The following is a 24,092-nucleotide window of genomic DNA, read 5'->3' on the forward strand; positions in this document are numbered from 1 at the left end:
TGCCCCTCTGTGACTGGATGCCATGTCTCAGGTGTGGCCGAGGCTGCGTCTGTACGATTTCCCCCCCGTCGCACTGCTTCCGGGAGTTCCGGGATGGAGTCAGTCTCCTCCTGGTAGCTCCAAGGTGGCCGCGCAAACCATGGTTCGCGGACATGGTGGCTCTCCTTGAGGACCCTCCGTGGGAGATTCCTCTGAGGAGGGACCTCCTTTCTCAGCTAGGGGGTGCCGTATTTCACCCCTGCCCATAGCTGTGGAGGCTGTGGCTGTGGCCCCTGAGGGTGGCGCCTGTTCTTCTCGTGGTGTGAGCACCACCAGCTGGATTCAGTCCACTGCCCAGTTGGGTTAGTGCTGGATTTTCTCCAGGGACAGTTCGCCAAGGGGTTGGCTCCGTCCACCCTAAAAGTCTTCGCATCTGCCATTTCGGCCAATCATGCCCCTGAGCAGGTGGATCGTTGACACTATCACGTCATCTTATGAGTCCTCTAATCTCCCCGCTCCCTTCGGGGTCAGGGCTCACTCCACCCGGAGTGTGGCTGCCTCTAAGTCTTGGTCCTCTGGAGTTTGTCTCCAAAACATGTGACGCTGCGGGTTGGTCCGCCCCCTGACCTTTGTGCGATTCTATAACCTGGACCGCAGTGCCACTCCTGGCCCCTCGGTCCTCCTCTAGCTGTGCACTGAGCAGGGTCTGGTCAGTCTGGCGGGATTGGACACTTGTTTCCAAAGCGTTTCGACGCAGCTTGAGTTCCTGAAAGGGAACGTCTCTAGGTTACGTTTGTAACCATATTTCCTTGAGGGAACGAGATGCTGCGTCTCTGTGCCACACCTCCGGCGTCCCTGCAGCGCTTTCTTCTCCCTTACAGAAGCTGCCACTGGCTTCTTTCATATGCGTTTTATACTCCTGGTCGTGACGTCACCTCATCTGTGACGGCCAGCATCCAATTTTTGAATGATTACACACGTTATTCTGAGCTTGAACACTCAGGCGCGTTCCCAAAGCATTTCGACGCAGCGTCTCGTTCCCTCAGGGAACTAGGGTTACATACTTAAACTAGAGACGATCGGTATAGTGAGAACTTTATGTGAGAACTGTAATAAGATCTCTATAGTGAGAACTGCGCTTTTTAAAACCGTATAGTAAGAATTATGAAAACTGTATAGTAAGAACTTCACAGTGAGAATTCCATAGTGGGAACTCTTATAGTGATAACTCTATAGTTAGAACTCTTTGGTGTGAACTTTATAATGAGAACTCTAGGGTAGGAACTTTATAGTGGGAACTCTATAGTGGGAACTATACATTGAGAACTTTATATGAGATCTGTATAGTGAGAACTCTATGGTGAGAACTTTATGGTGGGAACTTTATAGTGAGAACTTTGTATGAGAACTGTATAGTGAGAACTCTATATTAAGAGTTCTATATTATATTCAGAGACAAAAAGAAAAGCCAAGACGCACGAGTGTTGCCATGGAGTTAGTTGGTTTATTGCCAGTTGTTGCTCTGATATGGGTGAGTGGATCTTCAGCACACAGTCACAGTGGTGTAAAGCATGAAGCCCTTCAAACATTAACATCATCAGTGATCAAATCCTGCACAAGCAATGACTTTAGTTACAGCACGAGTCGTTATGTTTATTACTACTTCAGCTTACGAATGGAAGACTGTGGGTACGGCTCACGGCATGTCACCAAGCACAACGATGAAAGAGTTAATCACTACTTTTACTACGTTAGTAAGAGAACCTTCGAAACAGTAACTCGACCCAAAGCTTTAGTGTTTCGGTCCACCAACAATATAACGTGCTGTAATATATTATCAAAAGAAAATAACTTTCTCGAGTTAGAACTGGATTCGAAACTCTGAAGCCAAAAGTTTATGGTATTCTATTGAAGAGTTCACTATTCCGAACAAAGATAATCACTGCTGATCCGCTAGAATTTTTTTTTTTTAATTTAAAAAAATGTTAATGCTGGTTGATTGAACTGGTAAAACACTTAAAATCATAAGAATTTGATTACAGATTTACATTTTACAGCTTTTCATTTCTAAAAGAGTAAAAGTCAGTCGTTTAGAAATATAGAGGAATTCAAATACGGTTGTTTTATTATCATTAATTTATTTATAAATTAATCCGCGTATTCAAATACGGTAAAAACGTTTTGATTGAAGAAAAATCCCATTATGATACGTTTCTAGATTTTTCTAAAACGCTCTCGATGACAACACGACATTAACCAGTTCAATTGCAGTGAGCGAGTCTTTGGGACGAAGCTACTGTCAAGAACACGTTTTTTTATTTTTTTTTTTTTATTTTTTTGCTTTCTTTACTTTTTTACGTACAATGACTAAACAACATTTTATCAGCTGACCATCCCAGGGTGCTGTGGGATGAAGTGGAAATCAGGAAAATTGGAAAAGGGGAGGAACTCTCCAGATGATCAATTCAGTCGTGTTTGGTCCCTGGGTGGTCAGCGGAAAATACTGAAATCTAACACATAAAGCACACACACACACATACACACTCGCGCACACACACACGCACACACACACACACGAGCTTGATACTTATAACAGACAACGCATATAATTGTGCTGTCTCAGTGTTTCTCAAAAACACCACTGAATCATATCATCAATATCATCAACCCTTTCCACAGTCACATCTTTATCAAAAATTCATCCTGCAGCAAACTTTGAAAATATACCTCACAGATATTATATATATATATATATATATATATATATATATATATATATATATATATATATATATATATATATATATATATATGAATGTATATATGTATATCAGCAAAATAAAAGCCTTTACAAAATAAATCTCTGATTAATTTCACATTATGTAAAACAACATTAAAATTTAACGTCTACTTTTTTTTTACTTTTCTTCTTTTTTTTTTTTAAACATTCTAATAGTTTTTAGACTTTTTTTCAGATTGGTGTTAGAAAGGCTTAAAGAGTAAGCTACACTACAGAAAGGAAAGAAGGGCAGAATTCCCACTACGCACTTACACCTTGATGTGAATGGGCGCTAAAGCGAACGAACAAACAAACAAATGAAAAAAAGGTAAAAAAGGCAACTGTTTGCCATCAGTTACAGTGATGAGGATCTGAGGTCGGATCAGTCAACACGCTCGAACAAACAAAAAGAAAAGAAAAAAAAAACCTTGTTTGGACGTCTGAGTAGCGGGCGATCAAAATTTAAAATTGTAATGCAATCGTTGATATTTTAGAAATTTTTTTCATCTTAACAAAACGTATTGTTGTGTCATTAGTGGTTGCCACGAATAAGGGTTTTAACCCCCTTTTTCTATTGAAGCAAAAAAAAAAAAGCTAGACAATAATGGAAGTCTGAAGGTAGACGTGGAAGGATAATACATTTCGGTATTCTGACTACACACTTAAGAATTCCTGCATTTAATAAAAAAAAGGTCTTAAACTCTGGAAAAGTAAAAACTCTTTGATCCTCTGATCAATTTCTAGTGTGTTCTATAGAATGATGTGTTTCAAATGATTCCTGACGGCCCCAATACCGACCCCTTAGTCTTACACTGCGAGCGTAAATTCAGATTTATTCATTTTTTTGGCAATTCGACATCACTGATATCACGGGATTAAAAAAGAAAGCTAAAGTTAATCTCCTTTAAGATTCTCATCCTCACGTTTTGGTGTAAAAAAAAAAATGCAGACGTGATGTTTCCTTTAGCTACTAGTCGTTTGTGGAGAAGCTGAACAGGAATACAAGTTCAACTCGGTCCTGTATGGCAACGAGTCTTTCCTGACTGAGCGAGATATTTGGCACGCAAAACAAATAAAGTCAATAATTGACGTATTACAAAAATTTTTTATATAAACAACCCCTGACTGTAAAAACTGTGCAATAAACAGGAATTGTTCGTCGTACGATCCGTTACTTCATACCTCCTCGATGGTCAAAAAATGAGCGTTTAACCTAACACTTATTCTCTGGTGTTTTATTAGTCCGGCCTGAACAGACACGAATACGTTAGTAATACTGAATAATACACTACAGAAGGAAGAATGTGGAGTGAACGTCTATTTTGGCCCTTAAATACAGTGGACCCGATCGCTGTTTCTACAGCAATTCTATGAGTGAAGATTTCATTGTGTACGTTTATATCCGTGTGTGTGTGTGTGTGTATCCCCCTCGTCCCAGGCACGTGTACACGTAAGTGACGATAGATTTGGGCTCTAATTTGTGCTACAATGGCTTACACTTGGCTCAGACAGTTCCTCAGCCTCAGCTACATCACTCAGGTCGTAATTAGAGTTGATCTGATAGGTTCCCTTTAGAATCCGGTGAAATCTCATTAGAGAGAAACTCATAGGTAGCGTTTTATACATTTACATTAATAATTTATATAATAATAATAATAATAATAATAATAAATCATTTCTTTAAAACTGCTGCAATGCATAATTTTAAAATTGCAATACAAGTGAATTGAATTTGAACTGAATTCTCCGATTGGACGAGGAGGATATTGTGGGAATTCTGCCCTGAGGAGGTGATGGTAAGAAAAAAGCTACACCAAAGCTAGAATCCGTCTCTCTTTCGTGCCGCACATCTTCGTCCAAAGCGAGGACAAGCTAATAGTGCGCTGCGAAACAAACAGAACTGCAGGAGTGAAACAGAAAGAGCAGCGATTTCAACCCGGGAGTTCTGAAAGCAAAAAAAAAAACAAACAAAACAGAAATGTCTTTGTAAACTCATGTTTTTAAATGATGCTTGTTTAAATACAGATGAGTGTAAAAGCCGGACTGGAGAACAGCTTCGAGCAGCGGCATTATCAGCTTGTCTTTCCGGCCATTGTCGTTTTCTTCGTTCCTCCGACCTCGCGGCTACATGCCGCTCTCGAAGATGATGACCTTGTTGTCTTCGGTTCCGGGGGACGAGGACGGCAGGCTTTGCGTGTCAGCGCCGGGCGCCATGTATTCCAGGTGATGTGCACCCCATACGGGTTTGGTCAAAATTTCCCAGCGCTATGAAGAAAACAGACATGATTTAGAGACTTGATCTGAATCTACGCTGCATTGTGTCTCCATAACTGTCTACTAACATTTTTAGCGGCAAGTATTCGGATTTATTGCAAAAATCGAAACTGCAAAACGAATCGTCAAGGCTCTGAAAGTTCCTCAGCCTCAAGATTGGGCGAAGAAAATGTACTTAAATACCAAATACCTTGAACTTTAATGGTATTAAAAGAAACTACAAAAGACAGCAGCCGCGCCATGTATCGAAAAATACTTTTACAATGGAGAATGAAATCGCAAACCCACCATCATTTGGTCTGTTTGATCAGTTCCTTCACCGTTACACACTGAATCGGTTAATCAAGTAAACAATGTTTGATAGCAGCAGATTTTCTCTGGCGGAGTCACGCAATAAAATCTGACACATGCAACTGATTACCAGATCAAACATTCACATACGTGTCCCTGTGATCTCCCAGACGAAGTGGAGTTTTAAAGTGGTTTAATGTGGAACAGTTTGAAAATGAATCATAAATGTATCCTAATTCAGTTACTTGGTGTTTGGAAACGAAGGGCTGATTAACATCAGTAACCGAGTCAATGACACCATTCGATTTTTAATAATAAATAGAAAAATATATAAAGTGTCAGCAGTCTTTCATGCAGCGGTCTTTAAAATCATGATCCGACTAACCAGCGACTTTAATTAGGGTACGAGATTCGGCACTCGGATATTTATTTATCGATCGTCGGACGCCTATTTGGAAGCTGGCGGCTTCACCACCTTCTTCCATACGCATCAATTTTCTGTTTTCTGTTTTCAGAGGTTCCGCCTTTCTGTAGAGCCGCTAAGACGATCTACCTGAGATGGTTTCCTGTGTATCAGTGAGTACGTCTAAGCTGAAAAGTCACTCGGTTCTATTTCCATTGTGGATCAATGGAAAGCCATTAGCCCACTTATCAGAATGAAAACGCACTGCTTTCGTTCGTACGCCGCCGAGTCTGTAAAAACTGCTGACCCGAACGCAAAACATCCAAACAGCTCAAAAGTGGTGGATCTCAGAGGATCAGGATCTGATGCTTTAACTTCATCCTGATTCACAGTGACTTTTTTTTTACGAATTAACCAAAAGCTCTTTGAAAAATGTTCTGTCTGCGGCATGCTCTTCTTTTTTTTTTTTTTTTTTTTTTTTTGTCTGTTACGTTGCTTAGCAACCGAAACTCTTTGCTAAACAGGTTGGGGAAATAAGTGTCAATTGTGAGGGTTGTGTTGTTGGATGCGAGTGGAATCATACGGCGGCTGTGAAAAGTGTGTAGTCTTTTAGGGTTGTTGATTGACGCATGCAGGTTCCTTTTGTTTTTATGCAACAAACTCACAACACACAAGAACACAGTGAACGAGTGGAGGAAAGTTCTGTGGAGTCCAAATGGGACATTTGTGTCTCTAACAAAAGAACTTGTGTGAGACGGAGAACAGGAGAGAAGATGTGATCAGATTCCCTCACCCCCACACTCACATATGGAGGTAGAAGATTAATGGTTTGGGGTTGTTTTGGAGACTTATTCCAGAACCAACATGACTATAAATCCAAACTTCAACACCATGCATTTCCGTTTGAATTGCGGATCATCGGAACCGACTCCACCGTACAACAAGACGATGAGCCGAAGCGTACGTCTGAGTTCTGTAAGTGTTATTTAGAGAGCAGACAGACATCTGGAGTGATATCTATCATGGAACCACCTGCCCAGTCACTGCACCTCAATCCTGTTAAACTGCTCTGGGATGAAGTGGAGTATTTCAGCTGAATAGGATGTTGAGAGCGTGTAAAGTCTTAATGCCAAGAGAGGATTTTTCAATGGAAATAAAGTTTTGGACATTTATACATTTGTCTGGTCGAAGGAATCCTTTATAGCGTTACATCGTGAGCAAGTTTGTCGCATAGAAACAAAAGAAACCTGCAAGCGTCTCTCAAACACGATCAACCCCTTTCCAAAAATAGCATAAACACACCCAGCTATTGTGGATTTCTTTATTACTTTATTTCTGTTTTAGTGCTTCAAGTCCATTCACCAGCTGCAATTCCACTGTACGTACTGTAAAGAAATACTCCAGCAATGTCGAGAAAAAAGGACTGCGTTGCTAAGTAGTGAGAAAAGAGCAGAAACCCCGTTTACTCTAAACACGCTCATGGTATTATACGGTGTACGGATCGTGGGTGGTGTGTGTTTACACAAAATACGTTTCCTGGCAGAGCGTTTCTGTGAGGTTTCGGATGAAAAATCTTTTTTAGAGCGGTCACGTGCTGCCGAATGCGAATTCGGAGCGTCGATTATCACAAAAACACAACACTTTGAGATGATTACGAATGAAAACCGGACAAATGAAGAGCTCTAGAAACAACGTAATGAAATCCTGTAGCGCTCTGTACCTACTTTATGTGCTCAAAAGAATAAAATAAATAAGTTATAAAAAGTGGGCCGAACCTGTCGGAAGGATCCTTTGGCCATGATGAGCTTGTAGGCGACACTAACGGGGATGCAGAGCATGGAGGAGAGAGCCATACACCATCCGATCATCTCTCCCCACCACGGGTACACGTACACATTGTTGTAGGTTAGAGGCTTGTAGTTCACCAGGTGGAACACGAAAATTCCCTGAGATGAGAAAAGGGAGAGAAGAAAGAGAGAGCGAGAGAGAGAGAGAGAGAGAGATGTGTAGGACGTCTTTGGATAGCATAACATTTTACCTTCACTTGAACTAGGAGACCAAAACCTGTTCCAGCACATTGGTTTCCACTGGCGGTGGAGTTGAAGATCTCCCGCTACAGAGCTACAACACTATTGAACACCTTTGGGACGATTTCTTCCACCAGTGTTTTTTTTTTTTTAAATTGTCCAGTTTTTTATCTGTGAGTTCAGCAGCAGGAAAAGAGATTCACTCACCATGCAAACACATGGAGTAAGAAACGACCAGCACCACTTCATCCAAGGGAAAGGCCGGTAACCGATCATACGGGCAATGTCATCCATAAACCTATCAGCACCTGCACACACACACACACACACACACTTTAATACACAGGCATATATAACCTTTGCTTTGGCAATAACAGTGAACATAATAACAGCATATAAAACACAACAGGTTCACTTTTCGATATGAAGAACCTCCTGTTATGATTTTTCACCGCCTTTTCCACCCACACTTTTTATCCATTTTCAGGTACATACTGAACATCAGCGGTGGACGAAGTACATAAACCATGTAGTTCAAATAAAGCTGCACTCAGTTAAATGTAACTCCAGTAAAAATTAACTTAAGTATCCAAAGTAGTGATTTATTATAACTATAATGTTCATATTATAATTTTTATCACAAGATTCTTTATTTAATCACTTTAACGTGAAAAGACTCAAATGTGACTCTCAGCACACTGATCTATTAATAGAATGATATTAATGACTCAAACACTGATTGATTTCTATTACAATCATCACGAACCCAAAACCTTCTTCAAAACAATCCCGTAAATAAATCCACGTGTGTTGTGTCGAGTTCGAGTCTGGAGTTTCTTCATCATTTATTCCTCTCTAAATGTTCTGCTTGATGTTAAACTGATGCTGAACTGTATGTTGGTGATCAGTAGATACACCGAGCGTCGATCAGAACACGTGTAAAACAGAGCGTGCGCTCGATCCTGATTGGTGACTCGCTGCGTGTTTCAGCAGTTACGTTTTTATCCTCGTAAATAAAAAGACTGATTTGAAATGTAGTCGAGTGAAAAGTCAAATATTTGACTTTAAAATGTATTGAAGTTACAGTAAAAAACTCCCTGAAAATAGATACAGGATTAAAGCTTCTTAATTACATTCATGACTCCAGCTTCCTAATATGCTGAGAAATATAAAGAATCAACAACGCATCTATTATCTATTATTAAAGTAACGTCTTACCATAAACCCAAGCGACAACAATGCATTCCCAGAATGCCTGCCACAACAGGGTCATTCCACTGGCAGAATAATAGTCAAAAAGCTGGAAGACGTACATCCCTCCCTACAAACAAACACACACACAAACAAACACACACACACACACACACACACACACACACACACACACAGGTTCATCGAGTGCATATTAAATACTTCCATACATGATAATCGTGTAGATGATCTACAGCGTTCAGGAAAATGTTCCCCCGAAAGCTTTATCTCCACACTTACCTGTGTAACCATGGAGAGATCTATAACAAAGCACAAGATGCAGCAGGATGCCACAGTGATTTCACGCTTGTTATACTTCGTAGGGAGCAGATCCAGGATGCCAGTGATGAAGCCTTCCACTCCAACAAACTGCACGAGGAGAAGAGACACGTCGAATTACGCACCGTTTGTGATCGGAAAAGGAATTATTTTCCCAGTATACACTGCACATGTGCACATTATATGGTTGATTGAGTGGTTTCTTAGTGGTTTAGACCTCTAATCAGAAGGTCATGAGTTTAAATCCCAGCACAACCAAGCTGCCACTGTTGGGCCCCTAAACGAGGCCCTCAACCCCACAGCTGCACAGTTGTATGAATGAGAAATTGTAAATGTAAAAAAAAAAAAAATTCTGAAATACGTAGAAATTAAAATTGGGGGTCTTACAAATGTAAACGCTTTTATTTAGTTTTTAAGATTATATTTCATCGATTTGACCTGCGACAAATAAATCGATCGCTAAACGTAAATCAATTTAATAAAAATCTGTATTGCATTCATCTGATTTATTCTATTTAATTCTTGCGTATTTTATATTTTTAAAAATTGCTTTATATTATTATTTAACCGTTTGATTTGGAATCGTTTAAAAAAAAAACGCTGATGCCGGTGATGAAAAACTGTTGACGTCAACAAATTTAAATAATAATTACAATTAATTAATAATAAAGAAAAAAATACAATAAAAAAAGAAGAGAGTTTATGTTTTGCATTTAAACATATATAACGTTATATATAACAATATATATATTTAACAATATATTTAAACATACCGTATTTTCCAGACTATAAGCCGCTACTTTTTCCCACGCTTTGAACCACGCGGCTTAAACAATGAAGCGGCTAATTTATGGATTTTTTCTGGGTTTTTCCCGGTTTCACAAACTTCAAGCCAGAAAAACTGAGCCTCATAACATTAGACTGAAATTGAAATTAAATGAAATTGCGGAACAGGTTTAGGTGAACCAATGAAACTCTTTATATTAAATCAGATGCGCTCCCACTGAATCGGGCCGCACCACATCATAAATATGGATGATTTTCCTCTGACGTTTGACCTGCTGCTCACTCGGACTGTCTACAGGAAATGTGAATCATTCGTCACGCTGAAAACAACCGGGCATGAAAACACACTTCACCTGTGTTCTGAGCTGCACGGCATCGGGAGAAAAGATTCACCGATGGTGATTTTTAAACGCACGACGATGCCAAAAGATAAACTCTCGAGAGAAATAGTTGTGAAAGGAAGGAGGAAGACAGTGAACAATGACTTTCTTGGTAGGCTACTGTTTAGATACAAGCCGTGTAACAGACACTGTCTTTCATTAAAGCCTGTGTAAAGTTCATTAGTTTCAGTGTAGACACCTGCGGCTTATACATCTTTGTCAAATTCAGTGGGTGCGGCTTATATTTGGGTGCGTTTAATAGTCCGGGAATTACGGTATATAAAAATATCTATAAAATAGAACATAAAGTCACAGTTTCATATTAAATGTTATAATTTGACTCTGAATCACTGACCTGACTGTCCAGCCCCAGCATCAGCAGCATTAAGAAGAAGAGTGTGGCCCAGACCGGTGCCACGGGCATCATCGACACGGCTTTGGGATACGCGATGAACGCCAGACCCGGCCCTGAAAGCAGGAGAGCATGCGTGAGACACGTTCATCACAACAGGCCAGTGGCCGGTAACGACACACACCAGCACAACTTACACACAACACCAACTTCACAAAGACAGAGAAAGCAAGAGGGAAAGAGACTGAGAAGAAAAGAGAGATGAATGTGCCTCTGGATGGAAAGAGTGTGTGTGTGTGTGTGTGTGTGTGTGTGTGTGTGTGTGTGTGAGAATTCTTTGTGTGTCATTTTCTCTAACGACAGCAGTGTTGATAGGCACATTCAGACGGATTGATCCAGTGTTTTACTACAGATACAGCGTTTAGATGTGGGGGAGGGGGCGGTGCTGACATGCTCGAGTTAAACTCATCGGTGTTTCCTTTTCTCGAAACGTTTTTAGAGAAAAAGGGAAGAAACACTTCGGCGTGTGCGGGGAATTAACGGACGACGGGTCGCACCGCTGACGTGAAACGTTTTCTAGATAATAAAAAAATCGCCACGTCCAAAGTGTTTTCTTCCACATTCTTATACCACAGCAATTTGCTCCCAATTCCAATTTTTTGATCAAACTAAATGATCAAAACGTTTTAATCACCATTCGTTTCATAATAAAGTCTAGCGGTTATTATGCGTTATAGCAGCTATAAACCGCCACTCCTCCCTCGTTCTCCAGTTTCTTGTCGTTTAACACGCTTAGGTTATAAGACGAAAAAATTCAGCTTAAACGTCTCGCAGGACTCATGATGTCCTCGTTCCTGAAGACTTTACCGCATGTTACACCGACGCTGGAGACTCCTTCCATAAATTTACGATAAATGTCTCCTTGTGCCTGTCAGAAATTTGGAAACACCTGGTTATTTTTATGATTGACACGTGCATGTTCCTTTTGTTTTTATGAACAACAACATAAAAAACCCCACACCAGAATTAAACAGTGAATGAGTGGATGAAGTTCTGTGGAACCCCAATGTGATATTTTAGTCTCTACCAGAAGAACTTGTGTGAGAAGGAGAACAGGAGAGAAGATGTGATCAGACTGCCTCACCCCCACAGTCACACATGGAGGTGGAAGCTTTGGTTCGAGGTTGGGGTTGTTTTGGAGCAGAGAAGGTTGGAGACTTATTCCAGAAAGTGAACCAACCATTCCATACTTCAACACCATGCAATTCTGTCTGGACTGCGGCTCATCGGAACCGACTTCGTGAACCGACGGTGAGCCGAAGCGAGGAATACGTCCGAGCTCTGTAAGAGTTATTTAGAGAACAAAGAGTCGTCTGGAGTGATATCTATCATGGAACGACCTGCCCAGTCACTGCACCTACATCCTACTGAACTGCTCTGGGGTCAACTGGAGCACAAGAACTAGTGAAGAACATCTTTAGCTGAACGTTCAGAGAAACGAAGTGTTCGCATGCTGAGAGCGTGTAAAAGCTGTTCTTCATGCTAAGGGAGAATTTTTGCAATAGGAAATACAGTTCTGGACATTTATAGATTTGTTCGTTCGAAGGAAAAACCTCCGGACCGTCACATGAGCGAGTTTGTTGCATAGAAACTGAAGGAACGTGCACGTGTCACCTCTGTGCTGTGGTACGAGCAGGTCTGATTTGGTAGCACCAATTAAAAATGGACTAATTGGACTAGTTTCGTTATTTTCAGTTATTTTGCCGAATTTAAACAGTTTAAACGAGTTGTTTACATCTTGTTTTGCCGTTTTTTTTGTGCACCTGTTTAATGGCACTCAATCTCGATAGTCATTTACTTTTAAATTAATTATCAAACCTCGTTTCTATCGTCAACATCTGTAGCGAATATGTGATGAACATGAACAAATTCAGCGCATTCCTGCCCTTTTTTTCCTGGAAATGAATGTTTACATTCACTTATCCATTCATACATGGAGCAGCTATGGGGTCAGGGGCCTTGCTCAGGGGCCCAAAAGTGGCAGCTTGGTATGGCTGGGTTTTGAACTCATGACCTTCAGATGCAAATTCCAATGCCTTAACCGCTAAGCCACCACCACCTCCCCCCTGTTTGCATAAAAAGCTTTCGCCAGAGCAGGCTGTGAGCCCAGAAGTATGTGGACACTTGACCATCATTCATATGTAGCTTATCATCTCGAGTTTGAAACACACAGTTGTACAAGATCTTCTGAACATTAAATTTTTCCTCTCACTTGAACCAGCAGATCTGAAACTGATTACAGGAAGACAATTACAGGAAGACATTTACATTTAGATTGAAGGCATTTGGGAGAAGCCCTTATCCAGGGAAACTTACAATTGAGCAGTTGAGGGTTAAGGGCCTTGCTTGGGGACCCGGCTAAGGTGGCTTGGTGGAACTGGGATTTGAACTCATAACCTCCCAATCAAAAGAATTAGAAAGGTAAAAAGGTGGAACTCTTTCTCTGCACATCGCAGCGATGTTAGGAAGCTGGAGTCAGAGCCACGATACAGCACCCCCTGCAGCACTGAGAGTTAAGGGCCTTGCTCAAGGGCCCCAAGAGTGGCAGCCTGAAGATACTAGGGCTTAAACCCCCAACCTTCTGATCAGTAACCCAGAGCCTTAAACACTGACCTTTAAAATGGAACATTTCTGAACTGAACCCTGTACCTTCAAAAAGAAGCACATACCAATCTGAAGGTCAGGTGTCCACAAACCTTTAGCTGTTATACATGTGACTGCAGTTATTATTCTGTGTTAGATGTTCCTTCCTTCTCTGTCATCGTTGAATTTCTCAATACAAGTGTACGTAACTGGAACGTCCTGTACTGTTCATGCTCTAGTTGGACGCTTTCGGGGAAATATTCGCTCACGTTTTTCATATTTAAGACGTACAGATCAGAAGGGCGTTAGATACAGAAACCTTATCTGACAAAAAAAAAGAAGAAACAAAAGTTGGCGCACCGGTTAGCGCCGTATCTACAGCGCTTTGACCGACCAGAGACCTCGTCCTCATCCTCATCCTCGTCCTCTTTCTTTCCTTCTGTTGCTTCTCAAAAAACGTTTTTGCGAATAGAAGTTATCCTCCCTGTGTCCTTTTCCCTGTCAGTGAATCTGCTTGTGTGTTCACACATATCCGACAGATGCATTAAATAGAGATTGAAGTGCAAATGTCAAAAATCACACAATATGAGAAGGAATTTAGGGACTACGTTATAAAAAAAATAAAATTAGCAGCGACAGGAAGTGCTCACGTTTACGATTTAAGCGAGGTTTAGAAACGTCGACTGCCTGGCCAAGAAGTTAGCGTGCGTACGTTTTTTCCCGATCGGATTTCCACGACCTATATCAGGGGACAGCTCTACTGCTGGCATTTAGCATCGCTAGGCTAAACTATTCTAACGCTAAAGCTAATGCCAAGGCTGTGGCTGGCTGTGCTAGGCCAGTGCGCGCCCCACAGCGGTAGCTAGGCCTAAGACAATTAAGAGGTGTAAATGCTGACATTAGATATCAGAGGTTTACCTGCATCGGCAGTCAGCTCCAGGACCCCTCTTGAAATCGAGATGTGCACATCTCAAGAGGCAAAGCTCCTGGTTAAATAATCCTTAAATTAATACTTAAAGCCAAAATATAGATCATATCAAATGAAGAGATATGAATAACAAAGAAAGAGAACGGGCCTGAAGACAATCAAGGATAACTGGTTAAAGAATCAAAGGTATAATGGAAAGATCTGGAAGAAGTCTGTTTGGGGAAAAAGGGGGAACAAAAAAAAGAAAAGAAATAGCTCCTGTCGTTCAGGTATGGAGGTAGAGAGCGTTTAGGTCCACACAATGATGACATTTTTATCTTCTTTTTTTTTTTTCCTCCCTCGAGCACATTCACACAGAACAGCGCCACAGGATGTTAATATAGGACTTACAGTCACACTCAGGTTAGTCACCACAAGGACAGACAAGGTCACACACACACACACACACACACACACACACACACACACACACACAGAAATACTTCACAGATTCACCACACATTCTCTGTCTCACTCACACTAAATAAATAAATAATAATGCACTATAATGCACTGGTTATAATACTGCACTGGAACAGCTCACACATTTCCACCGGGTGTCTCTAAAACTAACATTAGAATGAAGGTGATTTTGGAGCTCGTCGTGTGATCCCTCGCTACGTCCCTCAAACATCTCAATGCTTTGATCCCTTCTTCATTTTCCTTCGCTATTCGTCGATGGCGATAGACGCGTTTCGTGCGCTGCGGTTTGTTTGTCTGCCTGTTTAGGTATTTATTCTTTTTTTTTGTTCAGAATTTTTTTTCTTCTCTGAACATTTTAATTCATCATTACACACTATTTTTTGGATTGGCCAAAAGTTGTGGGACACCCGACTGCCGTATGCGGTTCCTCAAGTGTGGATGTTCGGTTCAATTTGTTTCTATTCTTGTAGTGATTATTACAATGAACATTGTCTCGAAGAAGCTTCGCACAGGTAAAGCGGTTAAAGGTTTGTATAAAAGAACGTGCAACTTTATCGCCTAGAAGTTTGTTCCTTATCACCGTTTATTCCTGATGAGTGAGCGAGTGGCGAATGTGGTGAAGGAAAAACTCCCTGAGATGGTAGGAGGAAGAAACCTTGAGAGGAACCAGAACTCAAAAGGGAACCTCATCCTCATCTGTTTATTCGTTGCAGTTCCATTGTTCATGCAGCATGTGGTCCTGAGCCATCGGGGTAAAGTGTTGATATTAGTTACAGTCCGAATCCATCCAAAAAGTGTTGTTCCAGCAAGACAATGCTTCTGTGCACAAAGCCAGCTCCATGAAGACCTGGATTTTGGAGGGAAAGATCTCCTGCTATAGTGTTTGGATCTCAACCATTGTCGAATCTCACACAAATCTCCACAAACACACTCGAAAATCCAGTGGAACATCTTACGGGGAGGTGGCAGCTCATTGGTTAAGACATTTGACTGTTCATAGGTCACAAGTTTGAATCCCAGCACCACCAAGCTGCTACTGCTGGGTCTTCAAACAAGTCCATTGACTGCTCATTGGTGAGTCACTCTGGATAAAGAGCGTCTGTCAAATGGCATTGAGGTAAATGGCGAAATGAGATGCGAATGAGAATAAATCATGGATTGGAGTGGAAGATCTTGAGTGGACTGCTATAGAGCTCTGACCTCAACCCTACAGAACATCAGGCAATTCAACATCTTCCCAGAAAAATGGAGGTTAATTATAACAGCAAATGTGGAATGGGATGTTAAAAAAAGAATCTCATGGTCAAGTGTCTACAAACTTTTGGCCAAATAGTGTGAACTTCCTGGTGAACTTCCGAATGTGTTTTAGAAATCAAACGTGAGCTCTGGGATATTCGGCGCTTTTAGCCAATTGGAAAACGGCATTACGAATATCTCTCTCTGCACCGAACGTAGAACACGCCGAGCTTCCCTTAGAAGTACCAAAATCACATGAGCCGCTCTGCGCCGTGAACCTCGATCTGGAACACTCGGTGCTCATACACCATGGCGAGGATCTGACAGGGATTCGCATCGGAACCTTCCTCCAAACATCTTTCCATCCATCGCTCTTGAGGCAGAGGACAATCAAAAGTGCAAATGTCAGAGGAGTCAAACTAAATTATTTAATAATAAAAAATCATTATACTCATGATTTTCAAAACCGTGACGAGAAATCGTACAAATTTCTCCAACGACAAACAATTTGAAGACCAATCAGGTTCCTGTGGAGGGTTAAACACAGGAACCATGAAGATGGATTTGGACTGTAATCAATATAAACAATTCTCCAAAACGGTTCAAGTCTACAGTCGCCAGGAACAATTTTACATCAAAGTCTCCATCAATGACGCAACCATGACAACGATGAGATGATGAGAATACTTTTTCTTTCAAGTCTGGTTTCTCTCAAGCTTCCTTAATCGTACCATCTGTGGGGTTTTTTTTCCCCTCACCGCCACGTCTTCTGTCACGCTCATTGGGGATAAACTTACAGAAAATCATGTCTAATGTTAAAATGTATATTCTGCACCACTTTATCATTATCTATTCTTTCTCATATCTTCTATTTTTTCTTCTTTCATATTTAAATCTTTAAATCTAGATTGAATCGGAAAGATTTCGATAACAGGAAGCTGATTGGCTGCTGCGTGTCGTCTCATTTGTAGTCGTAATACAGCGAATTATATTTAGACCAGCAAACGAAAGAAACTACAACAACCACAGAAGACCACTTTTAAGACCTGAGGTTTCGATGTTTTACAGACTGGTTAAGATTCCACAGAAACCCTGAAGAGACAAAACGATTACAAAAGAATTAATGTTCCTTATAATTGCTAGTTTGTCTCTAATTAGCGAGCCAGTGGCGAATGTGTGGAGGTAAAAACTGAGACGGCACGAGTAAGAAGGAACCTTGAGAGGAACCAGACTCCAAAGGAAACCTTATCTACATCCTTAACACTGAATGTCCATTAAAATCTGAATTGTTAGAGGACTAGTTTAGCTTTAAATACTGCTAGTTTTGTTTCCACTAACTAGTTCCAGACGCCTTTATCCAGAGCGACCTACAACTGAGCACTTTAGGGTTAAGGGCCTTGCTCAAGGGCCCATCAGTTGCAGCTTGGTGGTGCTGGGATTTGAACATGTGACCTGATCCAGAGTCCACTACCTTAACCACCACCACCTCCCTAATAATAATATAAACAAAAAGCAGCAAAAAACAAAGCCAGAAAATATCTCTGCGGTGTGAGTAGGCACTAAAAACCCCTTTCCCTGAGGGAGGTGACAATATTAAAAATATGAAAAAATATTGAAATTGCCTACACCGGGAATTTTCCCATCGCTAATATTCGCCGGATAAATTCCAGATAAAAACAATAAATCCAGAAAGAACACAGAAAAGCATTCTCTGATTTTGCATATATATATATATATATATATATATATATTCAGTGGAAATTAATGCCTCAGTGACTTTCTCACCGAAACCCAACATGACTTGATCTTTCCAGCTAAATCTTCTTATCCACTGGAGGGCTGCAGGGTTACCACGTGTGCCACCCCGTGCCAGCGCTGATTCGGTGTGAACAGATGGTTTGACTATTCCCATGATGTTAGATAATGTTATTCTGTTCTGCTGAGCTGTTTGGAACTGTATGGAAATGTATTATAATGATGAAGACTTTGTGAGACCCAAACCTGTTCCAGCATAACAACTCCCCTGTCCACAAGTTCATCAAGATCTTGAGTCTCAACGTGAAGTAATTCTTCAGGCCTCCTCACCTCACATACATCAGTAACTGACTTCAATAAAACACATCCCTGTGGCCGAACGAATCTCCACAAACACCCTCCAAAGTCTTGTGGAACATCTACGCAGAAGAGTGGAGTTTACAGCAAATGGAATGGAAGTTCAAAAAAAGAAGCCCATCTTATGCTCAGGTGTCCAAAGACTTTTGTCCATATAGCATAGGATATGAGATATATATTAAAGACATCTAGTTTAGAATCAGTTTTATAGTATGAAGGATGTGTATCGGATCTCCTACATTTGTCATCCAACATTTGCGCACGGCGCCATAAACATCGGGACGTGTTGCAGGGTTCCATGTACTTCTCCGCTGTATTACGCTACCGGGAAAGGCATTTCGAGATGGATCACCCCCTGCCGGAGCCTACGGTTAGCACACGGAAGGGAATAAATCGCCTGGACATGAACTGGCGCACCATGACACTCTCCGCTCCAAACCCTGCCAGACGCGGCTTTCCTATTTTTATAATTTCATGACGTCGTGTGGATAAACAGCTCACGTACGAGTGTTTCGATACCGGCACCTAAAAGGGCTGACGGATTCTGGTTCTAATCAGTAGTTATAGATTTGTAGATTGGGCCTTTGTACTATACTGTGAGCACATACACACACACACACACACATGCACACACACACACACACACACACACACACACACACACACACACAATTTCATATTCACTTTACACATCTCTCAAACAGAAAAACGTCTAATGGCTCTTTCAAACAGACACAACATTTTTTTTTTAAAGAATTAAAACACAAAATTCATATCATGCACATGTTTCCTTCCCAAAAAATCTAAATGATGCCAATGATATTTAGCATTTGCCCTAGCATTTTAGATTACATCCACATTGACCTGTAAACACACCTAGACACACATTTACACAGATCTCTGTCAGTCATTAACACTGTGTATATACACATATATATATAAATATATACGTACACACACAATCTGAATCTAATTAAATATAGAATTAAAGAATAATCACATATTTAAGTGTAACTGTGTCATGAAGAACATCACCATCAACCTCGGGACATCCACCAAATGCGTCCGGAGGCTTTGCATTATTCCTTCTGAACGGTAAAAAGTAAAAACACTGCGAATAGTTTTAGCCTCAGGTTTGCCTTAAGATAAATTAGAGAACAGATTTTACCCATACACTTTACGGCCAAAAGTATTCGGACAACCGACTCGTCTCGTTCTTCAACAAGCTGTAAGAACAAATCTGGAGGCAGACGTTTGCTTCAAACTTTTTGCTTGAACTAGGAGACCCTAAACCTGCTCCAGCATGACATGCGCCATGAAGATCTGCTTTACATGGGTTGGATATGGTGGAGGATCTCCCGCACTGATTTCAGTCCAATTAGGATAGGATTTTCCATGCTGCTGAAAAATCAACTGGAACGTCTTCTTAGAAGAGTGGAACTCCTCATAAGAGCAAATGGAGACTAAAAATGGAACGAGACGTCCACGAAGCACATTCAGATCTTAAGCTCGGGTGTCCACATACTTTTGTCCACATAACGCGTGTACCACAGGGACAATACGATTGACTTTTTTCTTTTCCTGATTAAACCCAGTAAAATCTTCTGCACAAAATTTCATTCTTTAATCAGACCAGGGTTAAAAGTGTTGAACAGACGGAAAACTCTTAGACACACTCAATAAGCATGCACATTTGGGGGAATCCTACCTGACTCTGCCACTTTGGAGATGTCCACACCTTGCTCAGCAGCCATAAAACCCAGAATGGAGAAAACCACAAAGCCAGCAAAGAAACTGGTACCGCTGTTTATCATGGCCAACACGAACGTATCCCTGAGGAAAACAATTTGTTCGGTTCAGTTTCTGGAACAGATCCTGTCTGATAGGACTTCGCCATGTAGCTTTATAAGCTTAGCCATGTAGCTGTATGCAAGGCTAGCTAGCTGACTAAGCAAAAATAAATAAATACTGAACAAAAACGTTGGGGTTTGCTTCGCTTGGTTGTGGATATTGTTAAATATTTCATTGACTACATCTAAAAAAACAATATATAAATAAACCCCAGACTTGAATCATATCTAGCGGTATAATATTGAGCTAGCCTGCTAGCATTTATTATTATTATTATTATACCTAATGCTAGTGACTAAAACCTGTGTTTAAAGGTGAGATTATGAAAACGCTTTTTCAGACCCTGATAAATAAAAAAAACTGAGCCTGAGACCTGTTACTAGCGTAGGTAACTAACCGCTAACTAGCATAAGCATAGCATAGCATTTAGGCTATTGGTTTTACACACCATAATGTACCTTCTCAAGTTAATGAGTCAGGGTTTTTTGTACATTCTAAAAGCACAATAATGGAAATGATATTGTATATGAAATACATACACGATATTTACACAATTAGAACTAAAACATCACCAATTATTTAACTGGTTCAGAATATTGACATTCAGGAGTCTTTTTGTCCGCGAATATTTAATACGCAATAAGTACAGGTAATAATACTCTCACCTGTAGCAGTTGTTGTTGAATCGGTTATAACTGCCAAGAGCGGTCAGCGCTCCGAGTCCGATCGCGTAAGAAAAGAACACTTGAGTGCCGGCATCGATCCAGACCTGATTGATAGATAGAGAGAAAGAGAATAAAAATAATGGACAGCGGCAGGCAATATTCTAATCCTGCTTTACTGTAATATATCTGATCACAAGGGTTTCATCAGACCGGAAAACTAGTTGGGGTGAGGGAAAGATAGATCTGTTTTTACAGCATTTGTCAGAGACCCTTATCCAGAGCAACCATGGGGTTAGGGGCCTTGCTCTGGGGCCAAATGTGTGACAGCTTGGTGTGGTTGGGATTTGAACTAATGACCTTCGGATCCTTAATCCAATGCTGTAACCACTAAGCTACCACCTCCCCAGACACAGACAGACAGACAGACAGTCTGACTGACTGACTTTTGTCTATTCCTTCAGTGCTCACCTGTGCTTCTTGAATCTTTGACCAGTCAGGCTTGAGATAGTACATAATCCCATCATAGGCCCCAGGAAGGGTCACCCCTCTCACCAGAAGAATGACCAGGACAACGTAGGGGAACATGGCAGTGAAATATACAATCTGCAACACACACACACACGCACACACACGCACACACACACACGCATACACACACGCATACACACACACACACACACACACAACAAACAGACGTTTATTAACATTATCATTAAAACATCCAGAGAATTATTTACGTGTGTAGGACGTTTAAATTTGAAGCGTTCTTGACCTTGAAGAAAGAAGGGGAAAAAAAGGCCCCACCTCTTTCTGAGCGTTCTGTGAATGCCAGCTCAAGGCTGTATGAGCAGAACAACCAATCAATGAGCGTCTCGAAGTAATACTTTACTACTTCTTCTTCTACTGCTGTATTTAGAAACGAGGTATTGTATACTGCATGTAACCATTTCCTTCATGGTGATTTCCCTACAATGGCTTCATTCTTTTAGAGAAGTATTTTATAAATATGTATCCTTGGTATAACTGATGCTTTTCTGCATTGAAGTGCGATTAGAACATTCCCGTGCTTTATGTAATCATCGCTATGAAAGATAAGCTCTGAAACACACATGATCTTTCCTCAGTGTCTGCGATGGCTGGGTCAGTCCCGCATAGCTTCCATACAATGAGTCAGGCGAATGTTTTTTTGTCCCTTCTCCTCTCACACGTTCTGCTACAGCGGCTCTGTTTATGAACTCGCCAGGCAACGAGGCCCCTCACAGCCTCCAAATACACATCTCGGTATGCGGCGTCACATGGCCGTAGCAAAGTGATTCACACACCCCGTGCCTGTCCTCAGACACGGAAAGCTCAGGCTGGGTTGAGTATTACTCCGTGACCCACAGGGATGATGAACTCGACCATAATGGCACCCGGAGACTGGGACGCTATTCAGGACGGGACGCTTCACACCCCGCACCCACCAGGTCCCCTCTCACCTCCTGTGTCTAATAAGGGCCTTGTGTGTTCGTGCTTTTTTCCATGTGCTCACAGAGACAGGCTTTTGAGCCGTGCTGGCCTTTATGTGATGTCGAGGTGGAACAATGAATCAACAAAGACGTGATTATGTGTCTCTTCTATTAGACAGAGAACTTCAGGGAACGGAAAAAAAAGATCTGACGGAAAATACAGCATTTGAAGGTGGAGACGATGCCAACTATAAGCAGAGAGATCAAGGACTTTTCTGTTTCAGAGGTGTTTTATTTAACTACGCTTTACACACTTATATACCACTCCAATCAATTAAAAAGTACAGGTTGACCGATTCATCGTTTTTGCCGATCAATCGAACGCTGGAACTATCAGCTATCGGCAATAAACCACACTGATAGTTTTTCCGGGTTCCCTGTCCTCGAGAGCAGCCTCTAGAGGTGAATCGCTGACGTGTTTGTTTACGCGGTGCACGGAGAGCGCTACATTATATGTATTATTCATCGTTTTGTTCATTATAGAATGCTATTTATTTATTTATTTATTTATATATTCAGATTTATTTTATTTTGCACATTTAAAGAACTATTCAGAACTATTTCCCTTGGAGTGTTATATTTTGTTTTAATCCAGTATCCAACCTATCTTGCGATTAAAATCCATTATCCACTTATACTAATATAAGGGATGAAGATGTATGGATATGGCCATATTGAGTTCTTTAGGGGCTGCCTGACTATTAAAAAAATGCTCCTCAGAACGTTGGGAAACAGTAAATACACCTTAATTTCCGTTCCAGCGAGATGTAGGTTAATCCGGCGCTTTGTTTCAGCCCCTCGTATTATTTAATTAGATGCTGGAAAAAGCCAATTAGCTCACTGGGACGCTACCTTATGGCATGGGACTACAGGCCCAGTGAGCTCAGACTACTTCTCTTAAAAATTACAAATAAAAGAAAAGAAAAAAAAAGGCGGTTGGCACCTCTTTTTTGAACGATTTCTCAATAGCGGTTTCCTTTCCTTATCTGGAAAATTTCTCTGTCTGTTTTCTTTGTCGAGGTCGATTTGAAGCCAGTGGTATGTGAAACATAAGCAAGTGGTTGTAAAGCGTGTGGGGGGAGGGTGGCGAGGCTGCATGAAACACCAGAAATAAACTCCAGTCATTCTGACAGTGTGGATTCATGTGATCACACCCACTCCCCCTCCATCCAAATCCAACAAACCCCATTCCAGCCTCACCCTCCTCCTCTTCCTCCTCCCACGTTCAGAAGAGAGCGATTCTGGCTAGTGGCCATGTGCACACGAGGGCCTGGTCACGTCCCACTGCAGAAAACCTCCCCCGCTAACCGTCCAACCACGCTGCACATTTCTGACGGGAATGCACGGATATCAGCTAAACCACGCCTCTTTTGGCACATGACGTTGCCATGACGACCTCGCTGCCTTGCTACTGCGCTGATGTGGAGCACTGGCTGGTGGGAGGGGCTATGCTAATTCGAGAGGCTAAAGAAAGTCACGTCGGTTCGGTGACGTAGCCAGGATGTGTGCGAAAAGCTTGTCGTGTATTAACGGGTTAACCCGCATCGTGTGCCATCGAATGGTATTTCCCACGAGTGTGAACGTAATAAATCCTTATTCCACATTCAAGTTTAAGCATTTCCACATTGTGCACTCGGATTTTTAATAAAGAATAGAGAATATAGATAGAGAGAGAGAGAGAGAGAGAGAGAGAGAGAGAGAGAGAGAGGGAGGAAAAAAAGATGGTGAGCGCCGCTTTGATATCAGCTCGTGACTGTTTCCTCAGCTTTTAACTGAAGTCATAACCACAGCAGGGATTATGTGTGTGTGTGTGTGTGTGTGTGTGACAGACTGTATAGATGTCTGTACCTTTCCTGTAGACTTCACTCCCTTCCATACACAGAAGT

General features: G+C 41.3%; 1 protein-coding gene across 1 annotated transcript in view; it reads right to left on the reverse strand.

Annotated features, from left to right (window-relative positions):
• Nucleotides 1-1,463: 1,463 nt before the first annotated feature.
• LOC124400250 (sodium- and chloride-dependent creatine transporter 1-like) overlaps nt 1,464-24,092 on the reverse strand; it is a 38,083-nt gene continuing 15,454 nt past the window's right edge. Inside the window, exons 5-14 of the mRNA XM_046871948.1 lie at nt 24,055-24,092; nt 21,167-21,301; nt 20,699-20,802; nt 19,891-20,015; nt 10,805-10,917; nt 9,245-9,373; nt 8,972-9,074; nt 7,961-8,061; nt 7,502-7,672; nt 1,464-5,023 (exon numbers count right to left, since the gene is read on the reverse strand). The exon at nt 24,055-24,092 is cut by the window's right edge and continues 95 nt beyond it. Of these exons, the coding sequence (XP_046727904.1) occupies nt 4,883-5,023; nt 7,502-7,672; nt 7,961-8,061; nt 8,972-9,074; nt 9,245-9,373; nt 10,805-10,917; nt 19,891-20,015; nt 20,699-20,802; nt 21,167-21,301; nt 24,055-24,092 (1,160 nt within the window). The 3' untranslated portion in view covers nt 1,464-4,882. The remainder of the gene's footprint in view (nt 5,024-7,501; nt 7,673-7,960; nt 8,062-8,971; nt 9,075-9,244; nt 9,374-10,804; nt 10,918-19,890; nt 20,016-20,698; nt 20,803-21,166; nt 21,302-24,054) is intronic.

The sequence above is a fragment of the Silurus meridionalis genome, chromosome 17, assembly GCF_014805685.1.
Source record: "Silurus meridionalis isolate SWU-2019-XX chromosome 17, ASM1480568v1, whole genome shotgun sequence".
Classification (NCBI taxonomy): Eukaryota; Metazoa; Chordata; class Actinopteri; order Siluriformes; family Siluridae; genus Silurus; species Silurus meridionalis.